The sequence below is a fragment of the Gopherus flavomarginatus genome, chromosome 2 (genome assembly GCF_025201925.1).
Source record: "Gopherus flavomarginatus isolate rGopFla2 chromosome 2, rGopFla2.mat.asm, whole genome shotgun sequence".
NCBI classification, from domain to species: domain Eukaryota; kingdom Metazoa; phylum Chordata; order Testudines; family Testudinidae; genus Gopherus; species Gopherus flavomarginatus.
In genome coordinates, this window is record NC_066618.1 from 62,599,839 (window position 1) to 62,626,053 (window position 26,215).

Consider the following 26,215-nt stretch of genomic DNA (forward strand, 5'->3'; position numbering starts at 1 on the left):
ACTGGCTTTGCCGGGCTTGGGCCGCTGCAACAGCTTGGCAGGGAGGAGCCGCCTTCCGGAGGCACCAGAGAGCCAGAGCATCCTGCTTGTGGCAGCAGCGAGCCTCAGCCATGGAGGAGCCGGCATGGTGCAGGGGGGCAGCAGCCCTGCAAAGGTGGCAGCGTTGCTAGCGGGGAGCAGCCACACCCCCCATCCCTCCTGCCCAGGCTCCTGCAAGCTGCAGCGGATGCATGCAGGTGCCAGCCCCCCATACTCCCCCCACCCCGCTGTCTCCTCACCGCACTTGGGCTCTGCAGCTCTCAAGAGTCAGAGCCACCACCGCCACTGCCCCTCCAGGAGCAGGCTCAGGGCCCTGCACCCCAGTGGGTCACAAGCCTGGGAGCCGCAAAGCCTGAGCGTGGTGAGGGGGAAGCCGGGGGGGGGGGGTGCACATGGACCACTGACTGCATGCATTTGCTGCAGCCTGCAGGAGCCCTGGGGGGTGGGGGGTGCTCTACAGGCCGCAGCCTGGGCAGGAGGCGTGGATGCTCCCTGCTAGCTGTGCCACCGCCTTTGCAGGGCTGCTGCCCCCGTGCTACGCCGGCTCCTCCATCGCTGGGGCACGCTGCCCATGTAAGTCGACGCTCTGGCTCTCTGATGCCTCCGAAAGGCAGCTCCTCCCTGCTGAGCCAAGGCACCACTTTTTTAGGGTTACCATATTTCATCAATCAAAAAAGAGGATGGGGGAGAGCCCCACCCCCATCCACTCCCTCCCACTTCCCACCCCCCTCAGAACCTCCAACCACCCCTGCTCCTTGTCCCCTGACTGCCCCCTCCTGAAACCCCCCCACCCTAACTGCCCCCCTAGGACTCTATTCCCTACCTGTCCCCTGGCTGCCCCAACCCTTATCCACACCCCTGCCCCCAGACAGACCCTTGGGACTCCCATGCCTCATCCAACCACTCCCCATCCCCTGACAGACCCCCCCCCGAACTCCTGACCCATCCAACCCTCCCTCTGCCCCAACAGCCCCCTCAGAACTCTCGACCCATCCAACTCTCCCCCTGCTCCCTGTCCCAACTGCTCCGATCCCTCTCCACACCCCTGCCCCCCCAGAACTCCCGACCCATCCAACTCTCCCCCTGCTCCCTGTCCCAACTGCTCCGATCCCTCTCCACACCCCTGCCCCCCCAGAACTCACGACCCATCCAACCCTCCCCCTGACAGCTCCCCCAAACTCCTGCCCCATCCAACCCTCCTCCTGCTCCCTGACTGCCCCCGGGGTCCCTTACCACCATGCCGCTCCAGCCCCTGTGCTGAGGCAGGGGGAGGGGCGGAGTGGGGGAGGGACTGTGCCTGCTGGAGGCCAATGGGAGCAGCTCAATCAGGCCCAGGTGCCCAATCAGTCGCACCGCACTCTGCATGAGGAGAAGGGAGGGGAGGAAGAAAAAATCCCAGACCGTTGCACCGGCCCTGGGCGAACCCGACAGCGCCACTTGCACACGGGCCGCAGTGAGCCCACGCAGGCCACATGTTGTGCATGCCTGCACTACATCATAGTAAAGAAGTGAAGGTAACAAAATATTACATATCAGAGGAGTAGCCGTGTTAGTCTGGATCTGTAAAAGCAGCAAAGAATCCTGTGGCACCTTATAGACTAACAGACGTTTTGGAGCATGAGCTTTCGTGGGTGAATACCCACTTCCTCAGATGCATGTATTATATGGAATTATTTGTGTTGCAGCAGCACCTAAAGATTCTCCTCAAAATCAGGGCCCCATTGGGATGGGTGCTGTCCAGATATGCAGGAAGCCATATCACACAGCTTCTGGCAGAGAACCACCTTCAGACCTGGACATCCAGGCAACAACTGCTGCTCTTCGGCCACCCAGTTCTGAAGGAAGCGCAGAAATGAGTGGTAATACCGTGACACCCCCCCCACTCCAAAATAATTTTGCAACCCCTGCAACTCCCTTTTTGGTCAGGACCCCCAACTTCAAAAATGCTGGTCTCCCCCAACAAAATCTGTATAATATAGGGTAAAAGCAGACAAAAGGCCAGATTTCACGGTCCATGACATTTTTCATGGCCATGAATTTGGTTGGGCCCTAGTAATTGCACAGCTTGTGTGTTTTCCTGGACAGTCAAGTGAAAAGTGCAGAGTACTAAAGTATTAATAAATGTATACAACTTGAAAAACAAAATTCCAGTTTGTTTATTCCAACAGCCAAATATATTAAACACAAAACAATGCAAATTCAAGATTTATACTTTAGGAATATTAATTCTAGAGTACAATTTAAAACATATTTTACTACATAAAAAGTGAAACACTGCATTACCAAAATAGAAGACAGAAAAATAATCACACAAACTATGCAAAACATTAAAAATATGAGAAAGTGTGGCACTTTCATTTAAACTTAGGCTTTCAAGTTAAGACGGAGAACACCTACGAACGGATGCAGTTATTCCATAGACCTGTGTTACTAAAAATATACATCTAGTCCATTGTTGCAGTCTTTCAGAAATGGAGTTACACAGATACAAAATCCAGTATGTTACACATCTATATACAGCATTTTAAAATTAAACGTTGACTAAAGAAATATTTGACATAATTACTAAATTTGTAAAATCCTTATGCTAATCAAAAGGAGCCTGGTTATCTCTAGAAAGGTGTTTTTTAAAAAAGAATTACTTTTTCTAGCAATATGAACTCCAATAAACTTTCATAAATGTCAACAATTTCTCAAAAAATATCACTACAGAACATAGCTGCACAAAGTGGTTAAAATGCATACAATCTTTGCACAAAAGTGTCCTACTTCTAGACAACAGGAAGTAGTTGTTCACTGTTAATTTTAGGTAATCAAATATTTTGATGTTAGATTTTGCTGTGTTAATGCAGCACTGAAAACATTTCCCTTTGATATAGTGAAATGGAGTTCAAACCTAAGTGTAAGCATTAGCTACTTTTTTCCTTTAGTACCACTTGAGTTTTTTGTTTTTAAAAGGAGATTTTTTTTCTTCTGCAGGTTATTATACACCTCTACCCCGATATCATGTGACCTGATATAACATGAATTTGAATATAATGTGGTAAAGCAGTGCTCCGTTGGGGCGGGGCTGCGCACTCCAGCAGATCAAAGCAAGTTCAATATAATGCAGTTTCACCTACAACACGGTAAGATAGCGTTATATCGGGGTAGGGGTGTATTAAATGGTGGTAACCCCTGAAATGTATTCATTCAAAATTAACTACCATTGTACAATGTAAGATGTAATTTCTTAAGACTACAATAACATTTACTTTAAAAAAAGAAAAAACCATTCTCAATGCAAACGTGATTAATATAAAATTTAAAAACTCTCGAGATTCACTATATAACACTGTCTCCAAGCAGAAGTCTTGATGGGTATTTGGACAGTCTCAGACATGAAGCTAAACATACTTACTCCTAAAACTTTCCTGCAATTGTTTAAATAATAGTTATAAGTTTAAATACTTACGGTTATAAAAAGGTTGTTAGAGTAAAAGTTCAGTATTGACAAGACCTAGGTTGTGGCAGTTACAAAAAATGAACTCAATGAACCAACCATATAGATAGGCTTATAAAGACTTATGTACATAAAGCTGCATGTGTAAGTAGAAGCAGTAGCCCTTTAGTATTAAGAAATCTGCCGTTTAAAATCACATTTACTTGAAAACCATAAAACCTCATATAAATTCTATTGTATAAGAGGAATGTGGGTTTTATCATTTTGTTTTAACATTTATTTAAGCCCAGGAAGAAATAAAACCAACAGGCAAAGTTAGAATGATTAAAATGTGCAAGATAAAACCAGTTTACCCTTTTAAAAAATACCATCTGATCTGTAGTTTGGAGAACAGTCAAGTGGCAGCTTTGTAAACATTAAAGTTACTCATTTGTATCCCTGGCATTTTAAATACACCTCTAAAAAAGACAGTTCATTCTGTTACTCTGTAGCTGCAAACTTAAATGGCTGGATCTTCCAGTACAGAAAAATCTTTTCTACCAATATTGAATCAAAAAGGGGTTTAACTACTATGGAGACAATTAAAAAAAATAAATAAATCACAATTTCTCTAGAAAAGAAATGACTTAAAATACTAATTTGTTCTTAAAGTTAATTGATGCTTAATACTGTCATGATAAAAAGTTTGCTGGAATTACAGTTTAAATCGATAAGTTATAAGTCAACTTAAAGGTATAGTTCAAGTAAAAGAATTTTAAAATTGTATTCCCCTACAGCTAGGAAATCAGAGGAAGGCTGTGTGTTCTGCTCAGTGAGAGCTAGGAAAGGATATTGTGCGAAACTCTAGTGGACATCCCTTCTTGGCCTCCCAGGAGGAATTTCAAGTTATGTTAAATGCATAATGTCTATTATGTAGACATTACCTAGTAATACCTTTTACCAGTTCCCCAATATTCTTCCACTGCCTGTGGTTTGGATGCTATCAATATGCAATGCCTGGAAATTAACAAAATTTAGCACAGCACTGTCACCCCATTCTGAAAGGTGATTAAGAGGCTGCAGACAATGTACAATGAGAGCTTGTTTACATTTATTTGTGCTTTAGTTTTCAGTCAAATCAAGAATGGATATCAGGGCAAAACTCAACTAGGGAAAATCTAAAAAAGCGTTAGTCCTTGCTCTGTGTCATGAGGTCCTTTGACATTTTTGGCCTATAAAAAGGAACCTCGCCACAGAGATCAAAATACTCATGAATGGGTATACATTAGACCTCTATTTTACTTTCTCCACTTCCCCTGCGAAAAGACCACACAGTTATACTATGTAAAGCACTCCCTCACTTCTCAAGGAGTGGTTATTGCCAGCTTCTCTTCTCCCAATTTGTGTGTAGCTTGCAATCAATAAGCATTGTTAAAGCTATAATCTCGGCTAATAAGATTTTTTTTAAAAACTGCTATAGTAACCATAAAGAACGTTGATATTTTGTCGTTTCAAACTAGCAAAGTAATGACATGACTTACATGTTACAACATAAATGAAAGTTACAACATTAAGTTACAACATAAATGAAATTAGTTATAAATCAGTTACACTACAATTTCTCTTTGTGCTTGCAAGATTCTTAATTTGTACATGTCCTTTTGTAACAGTCTCCTAGTCTCATTCAAGAACAAGCCTTATCTTTAAACACATTATTCCATTAAAACGATGTGCTTGATTCAATACAACAGGTGTCAAAATCAGCATGAACATACTGATACTGTAATTATGAACACATTTTCCAAAGTTATGAAAAATGCTGTAATGACTTTCTAATTAGTAGCTTTGTGCCTACTTCTGATGACTTAGATAAGGAACCAAAGTCACTGCATGTTCTGACAGAACACAGTGGCTCGGAGTGGGCAGGAGGACAGCTTGGGAGGAGGACTTGCTCCTTTGTAATTCTGCATCCCTCTGCACCACAGAAGAAATTGAAAGAAAAATCTATTTACTGTCTCTTTTTCCCAGCAGCCTGACTATCCTAGATCTTCAAATGTGGTTATGGGTAAAAAAATGTGACTAAACAGACTGGTATTACAGTCAATGCAGCTAGGGGAAACAGCAAGAAGCTTTTCTAGCTCACTCATCAGAATTGATCACAGAGTTCCAATTTAAGAATATTTGTTGCCAGTGAAAGCGTGAGCCAGAAAGAATAAAAAAAAAGACTTCCCTTCTAGACTCCACTTTAAGTTAACAGGACTGGTGGGAATTTTTTTTTTCTTTTGAACTGAGCATATTTGGTAACTCAGAATCAAACACAGAATCCAACCAGTGCTATTTTTAGTCACTTTTCTGAGTATTATGGAATTTTCATCACAGAAAACTCCTGTTATCAGCAGAAGTTTGATCTGCCATTGTATGACTTTTGGAGCCAAGTTTTCAACCAAGTGTTTAGAGAGACCTATTGTACACAAAACTCAGTTTGCATATAGCCATATACTTACAGGAATATGCAACTCACGTGGTGGGCAAACATATTGGAGTTTGTGAATTAAGTCAGGTACATGCCAAAATTTCCCATTGTTATGAAAGTTTCCATTTAACATGGAACACTGAATTGGTACTTCTAGCTGTAGGCCTATAACAAAGTACATCTCTCACATTAACACGTTTTCTCTGGCATGGTCTGCAATGCTGTGATTTTATTGTATGGACCTATTGCAATGTCACCCAAAATTTCATTCTTGAGTCACAAACCCCTTCTAATAAGTAACTACTTTGAATCAGTGACTGAAGTTTTCTAAAAGCTACATCCTGAGAAAGAGGATCCCTTTGCTCTGCAGTCTATATTTTACAAACACACAGACACATTCTGCCAGCATGGATAAACAGAGCCTGCCAATATTTGTTGACAATAGGGGGATGTAAATAATAGGAAGTGTAAGTGTAAAATCAAATCACCTAAGGAAAAAAAAACCCTCTAGGCTATTAATAACAGTTGAAACAATGCAAAATAGTTAAAAATTGTAATCTAGACACACTGTCAAATGCAAGCCAAGCTCTAATGATATCAAGAATTTGGAGGGTTAGATTTTAAAAAGGGAAGATGGGGAGCACAGTGTATAACACTATCAACAGAATCTCAGATTCCTTTTTCATACTAGGCAGTTTATCAGACATCAATCCGTTGACAGTGTTATGCTGATGCTAGGAGGTCGCTGCTGATTTGATTGTTTGTTTGAAATGGGAAGATCTATTCTTTCTGCTCCAGATATCAATTTTTCCTCTTGAAGACTACATGCTGAAAACCTGTTTGCTTCAGCACCATTTCCACTACTACGGTTATTTGGAACTGTGATACCGCTGACCTGCTCAAAGGATTTACTAAAAGCAGTAGTGGTAGTTCTAGCCAAACTATGACTGCCAGGCTTAGGCAGGGATTGGCTAGTAGTTAATGTCAGTCTCTTTAAAGACAGAAGATCTAAATTCTCACTCATGGCCCTCTGAGTTTGTTTTCGAGAAAAGTCTTCTTTGCAGGATTCCCCAGAAGCTTCTCTTTCTTTCCCCCCAACTTTGCTTCCTCCAGACCTTCGTTGGCTCTTCCCTAAAAGGATCTTGTTGCTGGTGTTGTTGCTGTTTGATAATGCTGATTGGCTTGTGCTAGAAGTAGCTCTAGAGTAAAACCCTTCATCAACCTCAGATACTTCTATCAGTTCTTCTGGAATTGCTAGATCAGTATTATCTATGTAAAGGAACAAGAAAAATGTTAGTTAAAAGATGTTATTCATATTGAGATTCAGGTGTATACAGTTAGGCTTTGGCATTTTCAAACATGAAGCAATAAAGCAATAGAGTATGGAGCAAAGTAGAAAAATGTAACATACTTACCTATTGCATTAAATTGTAGAAAATGATTCATTATGATTTAAATTGCATCAAGTTGCATTTACTAAACCATAAGGCATGCCCGCATAATCTCATTTTGCAGTGATTTTGAAAAAAAGCAGTATTATTCATGCAAAAAATTAGGAACAGATCAGATAGAGACCACACAGAAAACTAAAAAGGTATAAATCCTATTATGTGCAAGTGCTTCTACATACTATTTGCAAAGCAAATTAATCATTAAGGTAGATTATCAATGCCACAAAATACCCATTATGGCTCCTGCAAGTTTAGAAAACCCAACAGTGTTTTAGTTTTACAACTGAAAGGTCACCTCTGCATTATCTGTTTGCCAGTATAACTAGGTTGGAAACTTAACACTGGAATATGAATGTACCAACATCATGAAGGTGTTTCAAATAGTATAATGGGGTGGGGAGCGAATGGTAAAGCGTACTGAAATGCTTTTTTGCATAAGTTTGAAATAGTCCACTTTGTTTCCTTGATAACTTTATTTGTAAATCCAACAAATATGCAAAATAAGCTCAAAGTGAAGAATAAGAAAGTATTTTCTGTTCGTGTTGAGTCTCACAGTGTGGTTTCCCCAAGTTATGTCATCATTGTATGTGGCACAGACACAATAAGAAATGGTGTGTGCAGTGCATGCATTTGTGTTTTTATGAAATGACAACATGCAAATACAACAACTGCATACTGCAACTCTCCAAACATGCAGCAGTGACCTTTTCAATCAGTGGTACCTTAGAGTGCAGCTACAAAGTGCTCTGCTAAAACTGCACTCTGCCAGATGAGTTTATTCCATCCTCCATCATTTTTCTTACAGATTTTTGCCTCCTGATTTCTGGCATGCCTTTGCTGTCATTTCTAGGATCTGTAGCTGTTTCCTGCACACCCTGTATATGCTGAGAATCATTCTCTGCTAGTGCTCTGCTTTTTTCCCCATTCCCGGTTCTCTCTCCAGCCACATTTGTGACACTAATCTCAGGTATGACAAAGTTTCCCAATTCAGGAGCATCATTACCATTCTCTGGTTGTTCTAGAAATGAAGATGGATAAGGAAAAAAAAAAAGGATGTCTGAAACAAAATCATGAAACAAACAACAAAACACAGAATTGAATGGCTGAAGCGTTATGAAGTAAGCCACATGTTTGCATATTAACTTTTTGTTAATTAGCAGTATTAGTGAGGATGGGATAGAATTACTCCATGTTTTAAAAAAATGGACTTTCTCCCATGCTGTGCTACCCTCCCCTCCAATCTCCTTTCAACGTTAAAGCCCTGAAAGATGCTCATGAAACATGAGTTCTTGAACATTCAAAATTACATGTTATTTTAGACATCAAAATTGAGTTTAGCTTTTTCCCCCTCAATTCACTTCTATAACCAGGTCTACACTACAGACCTGTATCAGCATAAATACATCACTCAGAGGTGTGAAAAATCCCCACTTGAGTGACACGGTTATACCAACTTAATCCCCTGTGTAGACAGCACTATGTTGACAGGAAAGCTCTCCAGGAAGACAAGCCCTATGACAATATTGTATCAGCTGTACTAAGATGTAAAGAAAACCTTTGTTTTTAAAGTTACCTTTATAATTATCTCCATGTTAACCTGAAGTACTACTACATAGGAGCAGAGATTATGCTTTCAGTATGCACTGATATAGCACTCTCTCTTGAATGTGGTTGAACTGAAACTCCTACATCCTGAGAGCCAGACCAGCACAGGTACAATTAGATTGCCACTTTATCTCTGCATTCTTTTCTAAGTTATTTTCAACGGCAACAAGTCTGCATAGTTAGGAAAACTTTCAAGTACATCAACTTAAAATTCACTTAACCTTTATATAAAATCTGCAAAGTAACACCTGCAAAAAGCTATGTAGGTGTAACATGGAATGTTTATTCTATAGAAATTTGTATATCACATCCATCTCCATAGCATCTCAGCACTTTCCATTAGCGCAATAAACATGTTGACCTCAGCCCAATTTCTGCTCTTATTTGAGGTTACAGTGAAGCTTGATTTAAAGTATCCTTATCACTTCCATGTCAGACTGATCTCAAGTACTAGACAATTACATCACTACAGGATTAAACAGGAGAAGGTAGGCTATAAGGGAGAAACAGTTCATTGCAATGCTGGAGAATGATGGAAACAAGCTGAGGCACAAGTGATTATCTTAGCTTCAAGGTACTACAACTTGACTGATGGATGAGGAGGGGAAGAGAGTAAACAATACTAAATGCACAGCAACAGAGAGAGTGGGCCATCATTTAAAAAATAGTATGAGAATACTTTGACATTCCTGGATAGTTAAAGTAATGGTGGCAAAAATCAGTGATTGCTGCAGTTCTCGATACTATACGCATGAATAAAAATAGTACCATTGAACTGGAAAAGTGGTATTCTTCTACAGTAAAAAGGGACAGGAAGATCTTCAAAACCTAAAGTGCAATGGTGCATAAGTAGAGTTGGTCAAGAATTTTGACAAAACAATTTTTCATCAGAAAATGCCAATTTGTTAAAACCAAAATTTTTCACCGGAACTCATCACTTTCTGTGTCCATTCATCAGCAAAGGTTTCTTGAGTCCACGATGGAATTTTTAGGGGGCTTGGGAGGAGGGAAGAGAAAGAAACCCTCCCTAGAATAGCCAATAGCCCAGTGGTTAGGGAACTCCCCTAGGATAAGGACAGTTCTTGCCTGATTCAGAGCAAGGACTTGAACTTTCATCTCTCACATTCAAGGTGAGTGCCCTAAACAGACCCACCCCTCCAGTTTTTTGTACAAAATTTTGTAAGGTATTGATTTCACCTGAATGTAAACATTTTGCAATTGTGAACATTTTTGCAGAATGGAAAACCTGTTTTCCCACCAACTCTGTGCACAAGGTACTTTACAGACAAATTCCTTCCCTGGAAAGTTTACTATCTAAAGTTAGATTCCGATAAATGAAGACCCATGAAGAGAGGTTAAAGGTAGAGAGGGAGAAAAATGTGAACGGGGGGGGGGGGACTGGGAGGGAGGGAAGAAGGGGGGGAAGAGGGAAAAACCTTTCAATCTTTACAATATATAATGTAACAAACTACACTTCCAGCAACCTATCGGCATTATAAAAATCTTTAAAGAATTAGACCACAGATTTCCAAACTTTAAGACAATAAAAACATTCAGGAGTCAAACGGCTTTTCATCACCAGATCTACTATGAACTAGATTTTGTGATTAGGGGAAGCTACCAGGTCTAAACAGTCATTGGGTATCCATCATGAAAGCTTCTACCATCACATCTGTAACATACAAAAGAAAGCATAGGAAGAGAGAAAAATAATCTCTTCATGTATATAAATAGTAACAAACTTGATGAGAATGAAAAAAATCCAATGAACGCATAGCAACAGCCAGAAATGATAGCTCATCCTTACTCTGAAATGCTTAATTTATTAGTGAAACAGTTCTTTCAAAATCCTCAGGACTAAGTAAAGAATATCAATATTAAGAGTATTTGAGGTTTTAGAACTGCAAACAACAATCGTCTGTGCTGTAAGGTTTCTTTCAAACTTGTTGATATGAAGCCTACATATGAATATTGAAGGAACACTAATTTAGGGTAAATATATGAGTAAACACTGAAGTTGAAAGGACATGAAACCTGGTAAACATTCAGCTACTACATAGGTCTATTTGACCACCAGAGTCATGCTATCTGCTGGAAGGAATGGTTTGAAAATAAGTCAAGTACCTGAAAATTTACTACAATGGTGAAATGTTTCCAAGAACAACTTAATAGCCAAAGGCCCCCCCCATGCTTCGCATGAGCAAACATCCAAAGGCCCTTTCTAATGGTTTAGGGGTTTGCCTGTATGTCAATGGCCAAAACAGTAACTTTTCCCATATTGCTTAGCATGATTTTTCACCAGCTGGCAGGCTGCCACTCTAAGGGAAGTGGCTTTAACACAGTACTACTGTAGATTGTGTTTTGGAATTCTCCAGGATGAAAGGGGTGTGTGTGTGTGGTTTATATTTTTTAGTATCTATATAGATATATATATGCATGCCTATTGTCAAAATTTCAGCACTGAAGACAAGTCTGATTTCAACACTTGTGGAAGGGATTAAGTAGGAAAACTTACTGTTCGGTTTCTTAGGAGTATGAGTTGAGGCACAAAGATTACCTCCAAAGGGTGTGTCATAAACAGATAGTTAAGGGTTAATGTCTCTTTTACCTGTAAAGGGTTAAGAAGCTCAGTAAACCTGGCTGACACCTGACCAGAGGACCAATCGGGGGACAAGATACTTTCAAATCTCAGTGGAGGGAAGTTTTTGTTTGTGCTGTTTTGTGTTGTTCGTTGTTCGCTCTTGGGGCTAAGAGGGACCAGATGTGCAACCAGATCTTTCTCCAATCTTTCTAAAACAGTCTCTCACATTCAAAATAGTAAGTACTAGCTAGAAAAGGCGGATTAAGCTTATGTTTGTTTTCTTAACTTATGAATGTGTATTTTGCTGGAAGGATACTTTTACTTCTGTTTGCTGTAACTTGTATCTTAGGCTAGGGGGGAGGAAGTCCCTCTAGTCTATATAAGCTGAAGACCCTGTAAACATTTTCCATCCTAATTTTACAGAGATAATTTTTACTTTTTTCTTTCTTTCTTTAATTAAAAGCTTTCTTTTTAAGAACCTGATTGATTTTTTTCCTTGTTTAAGACCCAAAGGGATTGGGTCTGAACTCACCAGGGATTGGTGGGGGGAAAGAAGGAGGGGAAAGGTTAATTTCTCTCTGTCTTAAGATCCAAGGAGTTTGGATCAGTGTATCTCTCAGGGTAACCCAGGACAGGGAAAGTCTGGGAGGGGGAAGGAGGGGGAATGATTTATTTCTCTCTGTTTTAAGACCCAAGGGGTTTGGGTCTTGGGTCCCCCAGGGAAGGTTTTGGGGGACAGGGAGTATACCAGACACTGGAATTTCTGGCTGGTGGCAGCGCTATCAGATCTAAGCTAGGAATTAAGCTTAGAAGGGTACATGCAGGTCCCCACTTTCTGGACGCTAAAGTTCAATGTGGGAAACATACCTTGACAGGGTGTCTATTGTATTGTGTCTATTTTGGTTAACAAAGTTTTTTGACTAGAGCTAGTAATAATGAGAATAGGGAAGAAAGGTCACAAACGAACACCACATGGTACTAACTAATAAGGTGAAGCAACTGCATTTCAACATGGCTTCACACCTCTGTATGTATGTAAAGCAGCAGGGAAGTCAGTTTTTTGCAGAGGCAATGCCTATTTTGGCCACAAAGCTCTGCCACATCTCATCTTTCATAGCTAAAAAACACCTTTAATGGTCTCTAATAGACATAAGATACCTTAAAATTCTGTTTAAAATTGGCTGCATGTGCATGCTTAAGTATGTAGCCATTATGACAAAGCACTGGAAACACCCATTTAAACACACAGTTAGAATTCATTGATTGCTATAAATGAAAATACCACACATTTTCCAGATTTCAGCTGTGATTTAACAACCTATTTCCTTTCTCCCACCCGACCCAAAAAGCCAATGTTGACAGCTTTGGTTCAAATGACACTATTTAGGTCTACTCACTTGATGCCAAAGGAATTAATACATCTAATTGCCAAGAACATGGGTTGACGGGGGAAAAACACAACCTCTGAAGGGTCACTCTGTAGTTTTTGGCATGCTACATAGCAATTAATATGCCTAAGCATTATAAAACAAAACTGAACAAAAATATGTTTAAAGCTACCATATTGTTTATTCTGCATCTATGACTCTACGATACCCTAGACAAGTGCTGCCAGAGATTTTATCCCATTTGCTTTCAATTTTCCTTTCTTCCTTAAATAATATATCCCTGTTTAAACAACTTTTAAATCTTACATAAGACATGCAATTTTCCTACTTTTTTCTGTTTATGGTTGGAGACAGAAAAGCCCCTACATACCTATAAGGACGGTAATGCAAGACATTCTTTTGCCTTTAGGCTGATTATTTACAGGAAAACCAAGTCAATAGCAACAACAATAAAAAGCCAGACATGATCTGATGAACAGACGGTGGACTATGTCAGACAAAGATCAAGATATCTGTCCCTCAGAGGACAGGCTGATTAAGAGACCTTTAAGCTAGATATTCAGGGAACATGGTTGGGAGATTTAATAATCTCCATGCCTCATTCTAATATTGAGCAGAAGGAAAAATCAAGAGAATGAACAGCAATGGAAAACAGAACAGAGGGTAGATGAATGGACAAGAGGAAAGAGAGTGCCAATACTATTGACAGTAACAGTCAGATAGGCAACAGTGGAAGTAAAATGACTACCTATTCAGGTGAGGAATCTGGGTGAAGGCAAAAAGGAACAACTGAGATGGCTGTACACCACTGCAAGGAGTCTAAATAACAAAATGGAGGAACTAGAACTACTGGTGGAGGAAGTGAAACCACATATTATAGGGATAATGGAAACATTGGAATAATAGTAATGACTGGAATACAGATATTGAAAGGCATATGCTATTCAGGAAAGACAGCTAAGAACAATGATATTTTTCTTCAATAAAAGTAACATATAAATGTGACAATTATAATGAAAACTATTCACTAGATCTTCAGTGTCAGTACAGAGACTGGGATAATATTTCCAAGCCTGTTAAACAATATGCAGATCTTTCTCAAAAGACAGATTTTATTTATAGCACAGCAGTAAGTTATATTTTATATTGAAATTGGTGTAGACAGGTTTACTTCAATGCAAATTTTCCACATTAGGCAACAATGCATTTTATTTTAAAATTTCATCCTGAGCCAGCTGAGTTTTGTAGCATAATTATTTTAAACTACACAGCTTTTCAGATGGCCTTATGTATCTCCATATGGTTTTCCCAGTTTTTGGGTTTAAGTGGTTTAACACATTATTCCCCACTGCTTTTCTCTTGTTTTAGTTTTGGAGTTGACTCTAATTCCAGTAAGTCAATACATTATATATATATATCAACCTTCTGGTTGCCTTTTTTTTTTTTTTTTGGTGAGAAGTCCATAATTCTCCAACTAAACTACTGTACTTGGATGCTCCCAGAAGTTTGTGAAGATTAGTCTGTACTAGAAGACATCATAATACTGTACTTCCATTCTAAGAGTTCAAATTATTCCAATATGTCTCCAGAGAACAGATCTTTCATAACCTAACTGCATTTTCTTTTCAGCTCATATGTTGGTAAGCTTTCCCTACAAGCATTCCAAAAACTGAAAGTTTTCATAAGAGGGTGTACCTAACTATTGGTATTAGGAAGTTTGAGATGTCAGAAGTCAACCCATTTTCACAGAATCAGGGCCTGTGCTTTTCAGTGTAAAGTGTTCATTGTGTAATGCATTTGACATCAGCAGCTAATAGCTGTAAACATCAGGAAATCCCCATCCTCTTGGATTTCTGCATAGAGAAAATTTTACTGGAGAGTCAAAGCCATTCTCCTCAAACAAATATAAAAGTAATTCACTGAAGTTCTTAGAACTATTTATCAGAATCTAAATGATGCAGCCACCAGCAAGCACAAGATTTGGGGTAAATAACACATTTTGATTAACGTACTCCACACACACTCACCCATAAATGGTCTACAGCAAAGAAAGAATTTTCTTGAGATAGCAGCTTGTCAAAGTGTGTCATTTGTATTCCAAATACTTTTATACTGTGCAGTCCATTTAAATCCCTATTTTCTGCACCAAGACATCTAGCTTGTCAGTGTTTCTACTGAACAACAATAAACTAATCTCAAAACTCCTTTAATTTTTAAAAAACAGATATCAAGTTTCAGCTAAGACTTAACTTTGCATTTGTGTCATGAGCAGGGATTCTCTGCATATTCTAGTAAGAGCCCCCAGACTAATATAAACAAGAGATCATGAATTCTAACAATATAGTTGTCATAAACAGATAAGTAAGAGTTAATAGAACAGAAGTACTTCATGTCTCTTTTGCCTGTAAAGGGTTAACAAGATCAGTGAGCCTGGCTGTCACCTGACCAGAGGACCAATCAGGGGACAGGATACTTTCAAATCTTGAGGGAGGGAAGTTTTTGTGTGTGCTGTTAGTTTTGTTTGTTGTTCACTCTGGGGGCTCAGAGGGACCAGACGTGCAACCAGGTTTCTCTCCAATCTCTTTGATACAGTCTCTTATATGTCCAGAATAGTGAGTACTAGGTAGATAAGGCGAGTTAGGCTTATGGTTGTTTTCTTTATTTGCAAATGTGTATTTGGCTGGAAGGAGTTCAAATTTGTATTTTGCTGAAAGGATTTTAATTTGTACTTGTATACTTAGGCTGGGAGGGCATTCCCAGTGTCTATAGCTGAAAGACCCTGTAACGTATTCCATCTTAAAGTTACAAAGATAATTTTTACTGTTTTTTCTCTCTTTATTTAAAAGCTTTTCTTGTTTAAGAACCTGATTGTTTTTTTATTCTGGTGAGACCCCAGGGGACTGGGTCTGGATACACCAGGGAATTGGTGGGGAGAAAGGAGGGAAGGGGGAGAGAAAGGTTAATTTTCTCTCTGTGTCAGGATTACTTTCTCTCTCAGGGAGAGTCTGGGAGGGGGAGAAAGGAGGGGGGAAGGTGAATTTTCCTCTCTGTTTTAAGATTCAAGGAGTTTGAATCACAGTGATCTTCCAGGGTAACCCAGGGAGGGGAAGCCTGGGAGAGGCAACGGTGAGGGAAAGAATTTACTTTCCTTGTGTTAAGATCCAGAGGGACTGGGTCTTGGGGGTCCCCGGGCAAGGTTTTGGGGGGACTAGAGTGTACCAGGCACTGGAATTCCTGGTTGGTGGCAGCGCTACAAGTACTAAGCTGGTAATTGAGCTTACAGGAATTCATGCTGGTAGCCCATCTTTTGGACACTAAGGTTCAGAGTGGGGAATTATACCATGACAATAGTCAATAGAGTAGCCTTCACTAACCCTCCCACTTCTTGCCACCAACTTGGATGTTCATCCTCGTTCAGACCATTCTCTCTCCACAACACATGTCCCTAAAGAAGGGCATTCCCGTTTTCTCTCCCCACCTTCAGTATCTCTGATGACTTACCACATCTGCAGGTAGTTCATAAAACAAACAACAGCCACCGCCTGCTACTCCCATGGGTGGGGCAGGTGGCTGCCTCTTCACATGTTGCTTCCATGGCTGAATATTCCAGGGGCAGTTGACAGAATGAAAGGGAGCAGGTAGACAGATGGATAAGTGATTTCAAAGCAGCTACTATCCATCCCCCGCACCACAAGAGAGACACACTTCATGATAGTAAAGGGTAGGAGGTAGCAAGGTAGGAGATACGGCACATCCAATTCCCGGCTGATGTTCTTGTTCTTACCTTCTACCCACAGGTCAGGAAAAAGTGAGGAAGCCCTTGGAGCCCCACTATTCCAAGTGTAATAGCAATATCTTTTTCAGGATTCTCTCATCTATAAGCTCCTAATCACTGTAGGAACTGTTGGTTCAAGATTTATATCCAAAACTCAAACCTTATCCAGCTCCTCAGAAGAAATTCATCGGGAATTAATAAGTCAGTTCCCACTGCAACACTACAGTTACTTCACAGTATTTTGATCTGTATAATGAGTTTGTCTACATCAAATTTGGAGAATGGTTCAAGCAAGTCTTTCCTCCACCCTCCTCCCAGAAAAGTACACCCCAACCCCTCAGAAAAAGCAGCAGCTGTAACATTAGAGGGTTTTTTTTCCACTCTATATATTACATTTAATGGCCCGTTAAGAAAGCCTGTCCGGCCTGGATTTATGATTCAGGAAGAAATTCGTGCTGTCCAATAGTCAGGGTTTTTGCTAGAATTTTTATAAATAACATTTTGGAAGTGAAGCTGACTGAAATTGGTATAATGCACAGAGCCTTTTCCATTTATAACCCCCCAAAAGCCTTGTCAGTCACTGAGCAGATATTTCAGATTCACGTTTGGCATACTGGAATGAGAGATGTCTAATGACAGGATATTAGGGACAACCAATCATTTTTGGCTGAAAAGTTTTGGCTACACCAGTTTATCCCAGGAGTCCAGGAGTGCAATTTTTCCCATTAAATCATTTGGTGCCACCATCCAAAGTCTTAGTTTGTAGTTCCCTCCCTGAATCAAATGGAATCTTGGCAAGAATTTTTTTAAAGCCCTTATTTTTCTCCCAAGGGTTACCTATCATTCCTTGCTTGGGTCACACTAATTGCTTAGAATTAGATTAATATTATGCTTCTCTCTATTAACTGTCACACCATCTCTCTTCGTAAGTGAATAGCTTTTTCCATGTTTTACAGGAGTCTGTTTTTCTACTAACACTATCAAACCTCTTGCCTTACTGTTATCTGCTGCAGCAAATACTTGTCCCACCCAATGCCTCTTGAACTTCGCCATCTGTATGAAGCATGATCCCTGCAAGAAGGCAATACCAAAGCATGATTTTTGTAAAGACTGCAAGACCTTTATCTTTGCTGGATAGTCAGCACCTTTAAAATGCATGAAATAAGAATTGTTAGTATTGGCCCATTATAATCCATGTTTTTATTCTGTATTATCGAAAGTGATAAAGTAGAAGACAACAGGGGAGAGTTAAATTTGCCTTTAATTTCCCTCAGAAGGAACAACAGATTTACTGTCTGTGCTCTATGCTTCCCTGTATCAGTGAGTTTGAATTAGCAACATCAAAGCCACACAGAGGAGCAAGATTAAAGATAGCGTGACAACTGGCTAAACCATGTTCAGAGATGGTTTCTTGCTTAAAACACTGAGCCACGATTTGCTTGAGAGCCGCTGGCCCCTTACTGATTTCAAGGAGATTCTGACAAGTCTTAGGCAGCAGCAGATCCTGCCTTACTTTCTTCCGCTAATTAGAAAGGGCCAGTAGCTATTTTGCACTGTAGGCTGATATACTCCCTTGCATTACTATGATTTTATTTAGTAATAACTATTGGAACTTATCTAAGCACTTGTCACCTCCACCACTAGCTATGACCCATAAATAGCCGGGTCTTAGGACCACTGCACTCAACCTGTTTTCATTGATACTTTAACATTTTTCATGAAGAGATTGATGTAAATATTACCACAGTGGGCATTATTGTATGTCAAGGTAAATAAGCAAGAGTTTTGTAGATTTAATCTTGCTTTAAAAACTAAACACCCCTACAAATTTGGATGTTATAATTTTTTTAAAAATCAGCACTTATCCAAGATCACTAAGTCATTTATCATTTTTTAAATAGCCCTGTAGTAATTTTGTTGCTAATTATACTGCCTATACAATAATGATGCCTATTATAGTAATATATCAACACTAAGCCCATCCCAAAACAGTCAAAACATCAATTAAAGATAAAAGATGACCATATTATATAAGAGCCAATATTGATGATCTTCACCGGCTCTCAACCCAAGGTGGTAGTTACAAGGCCTTAGGCTCAGCAAATGATCAAGAGCACAGATCTGTGCTAGACTCGCTCTTCCTTCTCAGACTGGAGAAGAGGAGTGCAGATAATGGACTACTGCAAAAACAGAAGCCTTAACATGCTGTTTTCTGCCAGCCCAGACTGGGCCTGATTAAAGACCTCTGATGAAGTTTTTTTTTTAGCTTCTATTATTTCATATTGATGATAATTAATACAATTGTAACATGACCATCTTCTCCCACTCTACACCCTGCCCAGCTTTCTTTGAACATTTTGCATGAAGGTTCTGTGGGGACAACATTACCTCTTTTAAATTATTTTGGTTATTGCAACTAATAATTGCTTCATTTTGGACACAAATCTGGGACACCCTGTAACAGATATTTGATATACTAATGCTTCCAGTTAAATAAATGGTATGTGTAACTTCTTTAGCTATAGATTCAAGAATTTTGTACAGTTCTACATTTTAAAATAAAAACAAAATTTTGAAGAACTGAATAGCTAAGGAGTGAAACAGATCAAATGTTCACTCAGAGCTACGGCAAAGAAATCTTTATTCCCCAGTCGGGAAAAAGGAATCTGTTACAGGCAGTTAAGTCTCAGTATATAATAGCTCACTCAGGATAAGCTCACTCTAATAGCACAGTGGCTCAAACATCCTACTGGGCAATACTCAATATCTAGTCAAATTCATAACACAGACCCAAGTGAGCTGCTAAGGCTGCTCTGTTCATACTCTTCAGAGAAAGATCCATGGTATTGGATTTTTAAAGAGACTAATATATAGCAACTTTCACCTCATTAACCAGAGACATTTTGGTTAAGATTAAATTAAATAGAAGATGTGTGCATTAGTCTTAGAATTTCAACTTTTTTAAAAAAATAGCTCTAATAAAAAAAATAACATTTAATGTGTACAGTGTGTTTCTTACCATGTCTCTTCCATCTATGCCCCCTGATGGACATACTAGTCACAGCATTTCTTGATATTCTAGATGAAGTGGGGGTAATTTCAACCTGAATGCATCTTGTACCTTCTTTACTAGATTTCATGGCACCTTGAGGCAGTGAGGCCTTTATTGCATTAGCAACCTAGGGAGGAAAATCTGGGTGAAGTTCTTATCAAGATTTGAATTCTAACAGAAGTACTATTTACAGTAATTAGCAGGGATTTGGAGCAATCAAATTTTTGAATTGCTCCGCTCCAGCTCCACTCCAGCTCCAGGAAATAACCTACTGATCCATGCTCCAGCTCCAGGCTCCGCTTCAAAGCCCTGGTAATTAGAATATTTTTACAACTCTGGGAAAAATATAATACCACATGCAATCTGAGATCAGCTATGATCATAAGGTTCAAAGAAAGTATCAAAGATTAGACTAAAATCTGTTTGCAATTATGCCTTTATTTCCTGGTGGTTTGAAGTCTTAAATCAACCAACCTGCACAATGCTTTAAACAGCTACTTTGATGGTAGTCTCCGTTTAAAACAATGACTGACTACTTACCACATACTTCATGGTGCTTTTGAGCCTCCCCCAAGGCTTTAAATTCTACTTTTCCATTGTTTGAGTGCACAAAGTAAAATTACTTTCTTGGGGGTTGGCGTGGGAGGGGAAAGGAGTATTAAAAATGCATGCTTCCAAGCATCTTTAGCATAGGTAGGACACTGATGATTCCCTGTGGGCCTATGGTTCATTATAATGCTGCATCACCAGCATGATTTACAGTTTAGTAACTTTGCATCTAGATTTGTATAGAAAAATCCCAACATAATACCTACCAGCAGCGGTTCTGGATACAACTCCAGCTGAGCTCTATATAAAATGTCATCCATTGCTTTACGAGCTAGATCCCATTCTCCATTATAACTAGAAAAATTATAATTAAGTATGATTACCAAGTTTTATAAACTGCACCCTCATTTTTATATCAAGTAATAGCTGTCTCTCTCTCTCCTTGGTCACATTACCTTCAAACATTAACAATAACCTCATTTCTAAATAAGTTTAGGTGAATCATTAAACTTACTATTAATAAGAACAAAAAGCACAAGGAAACAATTTTTTTATAAACAGATAGTTTTGACTTTTTAATTAAAGAAAAAAGAAATGCAAGTTTAAAAGCAGTTTGTTTATCCTACACTCCTGAGTGGTTTAATTTTAGGTAAACAGTCAACTAGTTGTTGCATTTTAGTCATGGAATTTCAACAGAAGTTGCATAGCTAGTGTGCTATCTGCTGTTCCACATTTTGAAAATTTACTAATGTTGTGAACAAGTCTATGGGATCAGTTATTTCAGTTAATACAACATCATCAAAATTCAGTTAGTTTACCTGTGAACATTACTGGATGATAAGAATGCTGAAGACAAAAGAAGCAATAATGTGGATGTGGCAAGAAAAAATTAAGATTGAAATAAATTCTCCAAAACTGGACCTCCATTTGTCACTTCTAAGCATGAACATGTATGTGAGTAAGAATGGATATGGGATGAATAGATACACTCGTTGCAAATGGTTATTAAAAATATTCTGATATTAGTTCAATTTGCCAAGTGGAATTTTCCCCCTCAAATGGCATGTTTTATTGCAGCGTACAGAATTATTCTATTAGGAGAATATACTCCTAAACATAATTCTGCCAGTCATGAATTAACAGGTATGATAGGACATCTGCGATAGAGTATACAAGTTGAGCTGTCATATGTTTTTGGTAAACTTACAAAGCATAGTAAATCCCAGTTAGCATTTGCACCATGAATTCAGAAGAAACTGGAATCCTGCTATTTACTCCTTTGTATTTTCTTACTTGTTGCCGAGGATATCCACAGACACAGATTCTAGAGAAACCATGCATTTGGCATTAGTACAGCTGTTAATTTAGATGACTCCATATCTAAAATATTACAACGCTAAGAAGAGTTTACTATATGCCACAGCCAGAAGTGGAAACCACAAAGCGAATCCATCCAGCAATCAATTTTTCTGAATTAGATCACTCTTATATATCCATTTTGAAAAATATATGCAAAATAAGCCTTCAAAATGCCCTCTACTGGTAGAGTATGAGCCCTTCATACTTCATTACACAAAAAAGAAATTTCAGTCACTCATGCTACAAGCATATAGCAAACAAAATACACAAGTATCAGATTTCTCAGGTTACTATACTTCTCAAAACACACACTAGTGAATCTACCATATGTTGCTCCTCATAAAATGAAATTACCTTTGCCAGTAGTGCAGCATATTACATGCTCTAAATTTACAAAGTTACTCTAAAAATGGTAAAAATCTTTTCTGTGTTGATGCAAGTTTTCAATTAGATTCCATCACAGATTGTAACTTATGTGGCTTTTGTAGATCAAAAATGACAAACTTGACACACATAGTAAATCACTGAATATACATTAATAGATTTTTTTCAAAGACTAAAGGAATATAATGTAATTTAACTGCAGTATTTTATTCAAGTTTTGTTATGATATCTTCTTCAAGGTGGAAACTGGAAGATATTAAAGATCAGAAACTAATTTTGAACTGTTATAATGAAATACTCTCTTAGCAGATACTTTATCCTTGTAACACTCCCCTGGTTTCTGTTTGCAGTTTACATGCATCTAACCTTTACTGTACATGCATCTAACCTTTACTGCCAAAAACATAAGAAATGAATCTGAGACTGAGTCCAAAGATCTTCTATTATTCAAATGCCAATAGTTCTTCATAGATAGGAGGTCCTATGTTTTAATCCTAGTTCTGCCATTGACTTGCTGTGCATTCTTGGATATATCACTTCATCTCTCCGTGCCTCATTCTGCCACCTAGTCTTTGTCATGCTTATTTGAAATTGTAAATTCTTTAGATGAAAAACTTCTCTCTCTCTGTATGTGATTGGGTTTCGAGGTACTACTGTCATACAACTATTGACTGAATGTTTCCCCTCAATCCTTTGAATCTTTTTGCTACACCTCCACATTTTCTATCTTATTCTTGTAAAACCATCCTATCTTTACAAATCTCTATTCTTCAGACATCAATATTTTCTTCTCATGTTATAATTTTTTCTATGTTTACATAAAAATAATTCTAGCACCAGGCTCCCTGACACGGTCCATGGATATCCACAGATATAAAGCAGATATCCACAGATTCGCAGGACTCTAGGTATAAAATTTGGATCCACATCCATCCATGATCCACAAACATGGTCCATGGATATCCGCAGATTTGTGGGGCTCTAATTATGTGGCAGGAGTGATTGCATGCTGCATTAATTTTTACAGGTCTCCTACATGTCTGAAGATGATTTTTGATGGTTTTGTTGGGGAATGAAGCTAATTTTACATTTAGTTATCCTTAAGTGTGTGGTCTCATGCCCCAAGTCTGTCTTGACATTGGTGATTATGAGAATTCATTTTGCTCTATAAGTGATCTGAGCAGTGTCTGGATCCACAGAGTTTATGTTTGGATTTTATGTGATTTAACAGATAGTCAATGAAGAGAAACAGTCAGAATGTGAACCCATAAATTAAACTGTATTTCTAAGTTCAGCAAACAGTCATGAGTTTTACTTCATGCTTCACAAAGTAAGAGACAGTCTTCTCATTTGAAGGGTATCCAACTGGCTATGTTTTTCTGCATGCCTTCATCACTAGTAAACTTGACCCAACTCAGGTCTATAATACAATTACAACTAAACTGGTACACTGTAACATACGTACATTGGGTCAACCTTACTGGTGATAATGCATAAGTAGCAAAGAACACAACTTAGCCTTTAGATCCCAGGTGATTTAGCAAAATAGAAAAAAAAATTTTTTTCCTTAAAGTGCTCAACCATAGTGAAAAAACAGTGCCAGGTTTAGCTATGCAGTTTAGTCTTACACATTCTACTTTTAGACAAATGCTGACTAGAAAATTTCCAAACAGGCAGTAATACAAATATTCTTAAAAAGTGTTTTTGGGTTCCAGAAAAAAAAATCCCACTTTTATAGTCCTTTTTATTTTCATCTTTGCAGGGCATAACCTAGAGTATTTTTCTGGTAACCTGAAAGTTTTCTTAACCAATAAATTCTTGCCTCTGATACTGGATACTCTAGATAGATAGCAATGAGGATAAGAGATATGGAATTAGGAAAACTGGACTTTTCTTGTATATTTAAGGGTGTTTTCCTAGTCTCTATAGTTTATGAAATGGAAGACGTTGTAGGCTATAAGATAATCAGGGACTGGAGAAAAGGATTATGGAGTTGTTTTGTGGACTAAGTTATATGAGTATGCTAGCTAGATTTTCCACATTAGTGCTCTCAGTCACTACAGCAGAGGCATTTGTTATTTCTTCTGGATCCATTTTCCATCTCCTCTTTTGTTCCAGAAACTGAGTTTCCTTGGTAACAATGCTTGCTCTATTCTGGATCGGGCACTTCCTTGTGTCACTCACTCTGGCTTTCCATATTCTTTTAAGGTTGCAAAGTCAAGCACTCAAAAGTTGGGAAATGAGAGAATTTAGGCTGCCCTGAAACTTTAATTTGGTCCCTCATGTGTATAGATTAAAAACAGTCTAATTACATGACCCTGCTTCATTCTATGCACAGGGAATGAAGCAGCTGTTCAACATTTTTATCATCATCCAGTCAATGGCCCATCTCCTCCTTACTGCATGCCAGCCAAAGCCTGCAAAGAATGGTGAATGCTTGGGAAGATGGGCTACTGAGATCATACGCTGGGCCTGGGATAGGGGTTTGTCAGGAGAGCCTGACCCATTTTCTCTCCCCTCTTGCCCCTGGAGTTCCACATGCAATGTGTTTTGCAGCTGCAGGAGAGACATGGGCCTGGCCTTACATGAGAACCTGTTGCAAAATTTTGGCAGTATGCCAAAATAACTGAACCACCACAAGTGACAGAAGAGGGAAAATTATTTTCAAAAGTTTGTCTCAATTAAACCTGAAAGGAATTAAATGGGACAAAGCATCAGCACTTCCCTGGTCTCGGTTTATCCCTGCCCAATTTCAAATGTTTGCAGCAAACAGTGATATTTGAGCTTCTCAAACAAATGATGCAACCACTTATGATAGAATATGTTAGACACCATCTGGGGGTGATGCTCTCCCTATAATTAAGAGTCTGATTCAAGTAGCCTTGAGCTGTCAACCCTTGTTTGTTCAACTTACATAAAAATTAGTTCCCAGAGAACTAGATCCTGGTGATGGGTTAAAAAATAACTGCACCACAGATCACTGCAAATGCTGTGGAATTTGCTTTAAACAAACTAGCACTCAAACTCAAAGCCAGGAATTCCAGAATGTCTGGAACTCAAGATTGAGAGAGGTCTATTTTCACTCTCTTGCATAAAGAGAGAATAAGATCTCTAAATCCTTGAGTAAGTTAGAGAGTTAGGTTGTTTTCAGGGGAGTACCCACAATCTGATAGCTCCCTCTTTCTTAAAGTTTGATTGCCTCATGCCCAGAGAAAAGCCTGAAGCAAGAGAGACTCTGAGGAAATCCTCTGACTCACTGTCTGTTCAAGTCCATGGTTTAATCATGGACAGCTTTATTAGATATGGGCACAATGGCCTTAGATCAGTCTGGAGCTAGGAGGATTAACTTCCATGCAAATATGGAAACGATCTGCTAGACTGCCTAGAAAAGGCCCGTATCAAGTCATCTGTTTGCCCCAGATTTCTTAAACCTTCCTGAACTACCTCCTTGCTTTTGTGTTTGTTTTAGAGGTCCATAGAAAGTGAAAGTTTGTCTCGTTTTCTATACATCTCCTTGTCTACCACAAGATTTCACATTTCCCCAGGCTCACCAGCAGGTTACTTTATTCAAACCACTGTACTTTTGATGCTTCCTGCTCTCCCATCTGTCAGTAATTCACAGAAGTTGTTTATTGCTGCCCCTTTATCTAAGTTCACAATGATTTCACTGTTGAAAAGGTTGGGACAGTGCAACAAATAAAGTTAGTTAAAAATGAAATCCTCCATTAGATACTTGACTGCCACAGCATACACCCCCCCAGTGGTCTATTTCTGTTGAGGCTCATGCATGGAATAGTTTTAAATGTTCTCATAGACTCATAGGTCAGAAGGGACCAATATGATCATCTAGTCTGACCTCCTGCACAAGGCAGGCCTCCTGCACAAGGCAGAATGCTTCTGACTGCATTCTGTGAATGGTCTGGATCTTCATGTCAACCTTCCTTTGAACAAAGATTTATTCCAGTCAAGTCTGCTTCTTCTCTTGAGTGCCAATTTTGGTATCTCTGCCTTGTCAACAAGCTCTAGTATTTTTGGATGTTCCTATGTATTGGAACCTCAGACACATTGAATGTCTCACCCATGAGGAGGATCTTTTTAATCGGTGACAAACTTTTTAAAAGCCACATATATTTCCTTG

General features: G+C 39.0%; 1 protein-coding gene across 10 annotated transcripts in view; it reads right to left on the reverse strand.

The window, feature by feature from the left end:
- Window positions 1-2,171: 2,171 nt before the first annotated feature.
- Window positions 2,172-26,215, reverse strand: part of HYCC1 (hyccin PI4KA lipid kinase complex subunit 1) — a 95,117-nt gene continuing 71,073 nt past the window's right edge. For all 10 annotated transcript variants that reach the window (XM_050938654.1, XM_050938656.1, XM_050938649.1 and 7 more), the window contains 4 exons: window positions 21,542-21,658; window positions 20,601-20,688; window positions 19,753-19,912; window positions 2,172-7,202 (listed from right to left, as the gene is read on the reverse strand). In XM_050938654.1, coding sequence (XP_050794611.1) covers window positions 6,640-7,202; window positions 19,753-19,912; window positions 20,601-20,688; window positions 21,542-21,658 — 928 coding nt within the window. In that variant the 3' untranslated portion in view covers window positions 2,172-6,639. The remainder of the gene's footprint in view (window positions 7,203-19,752; window positions 19,913-20,600; window positions 20,689-21,541; window positions 21,659-26,215) is intronic.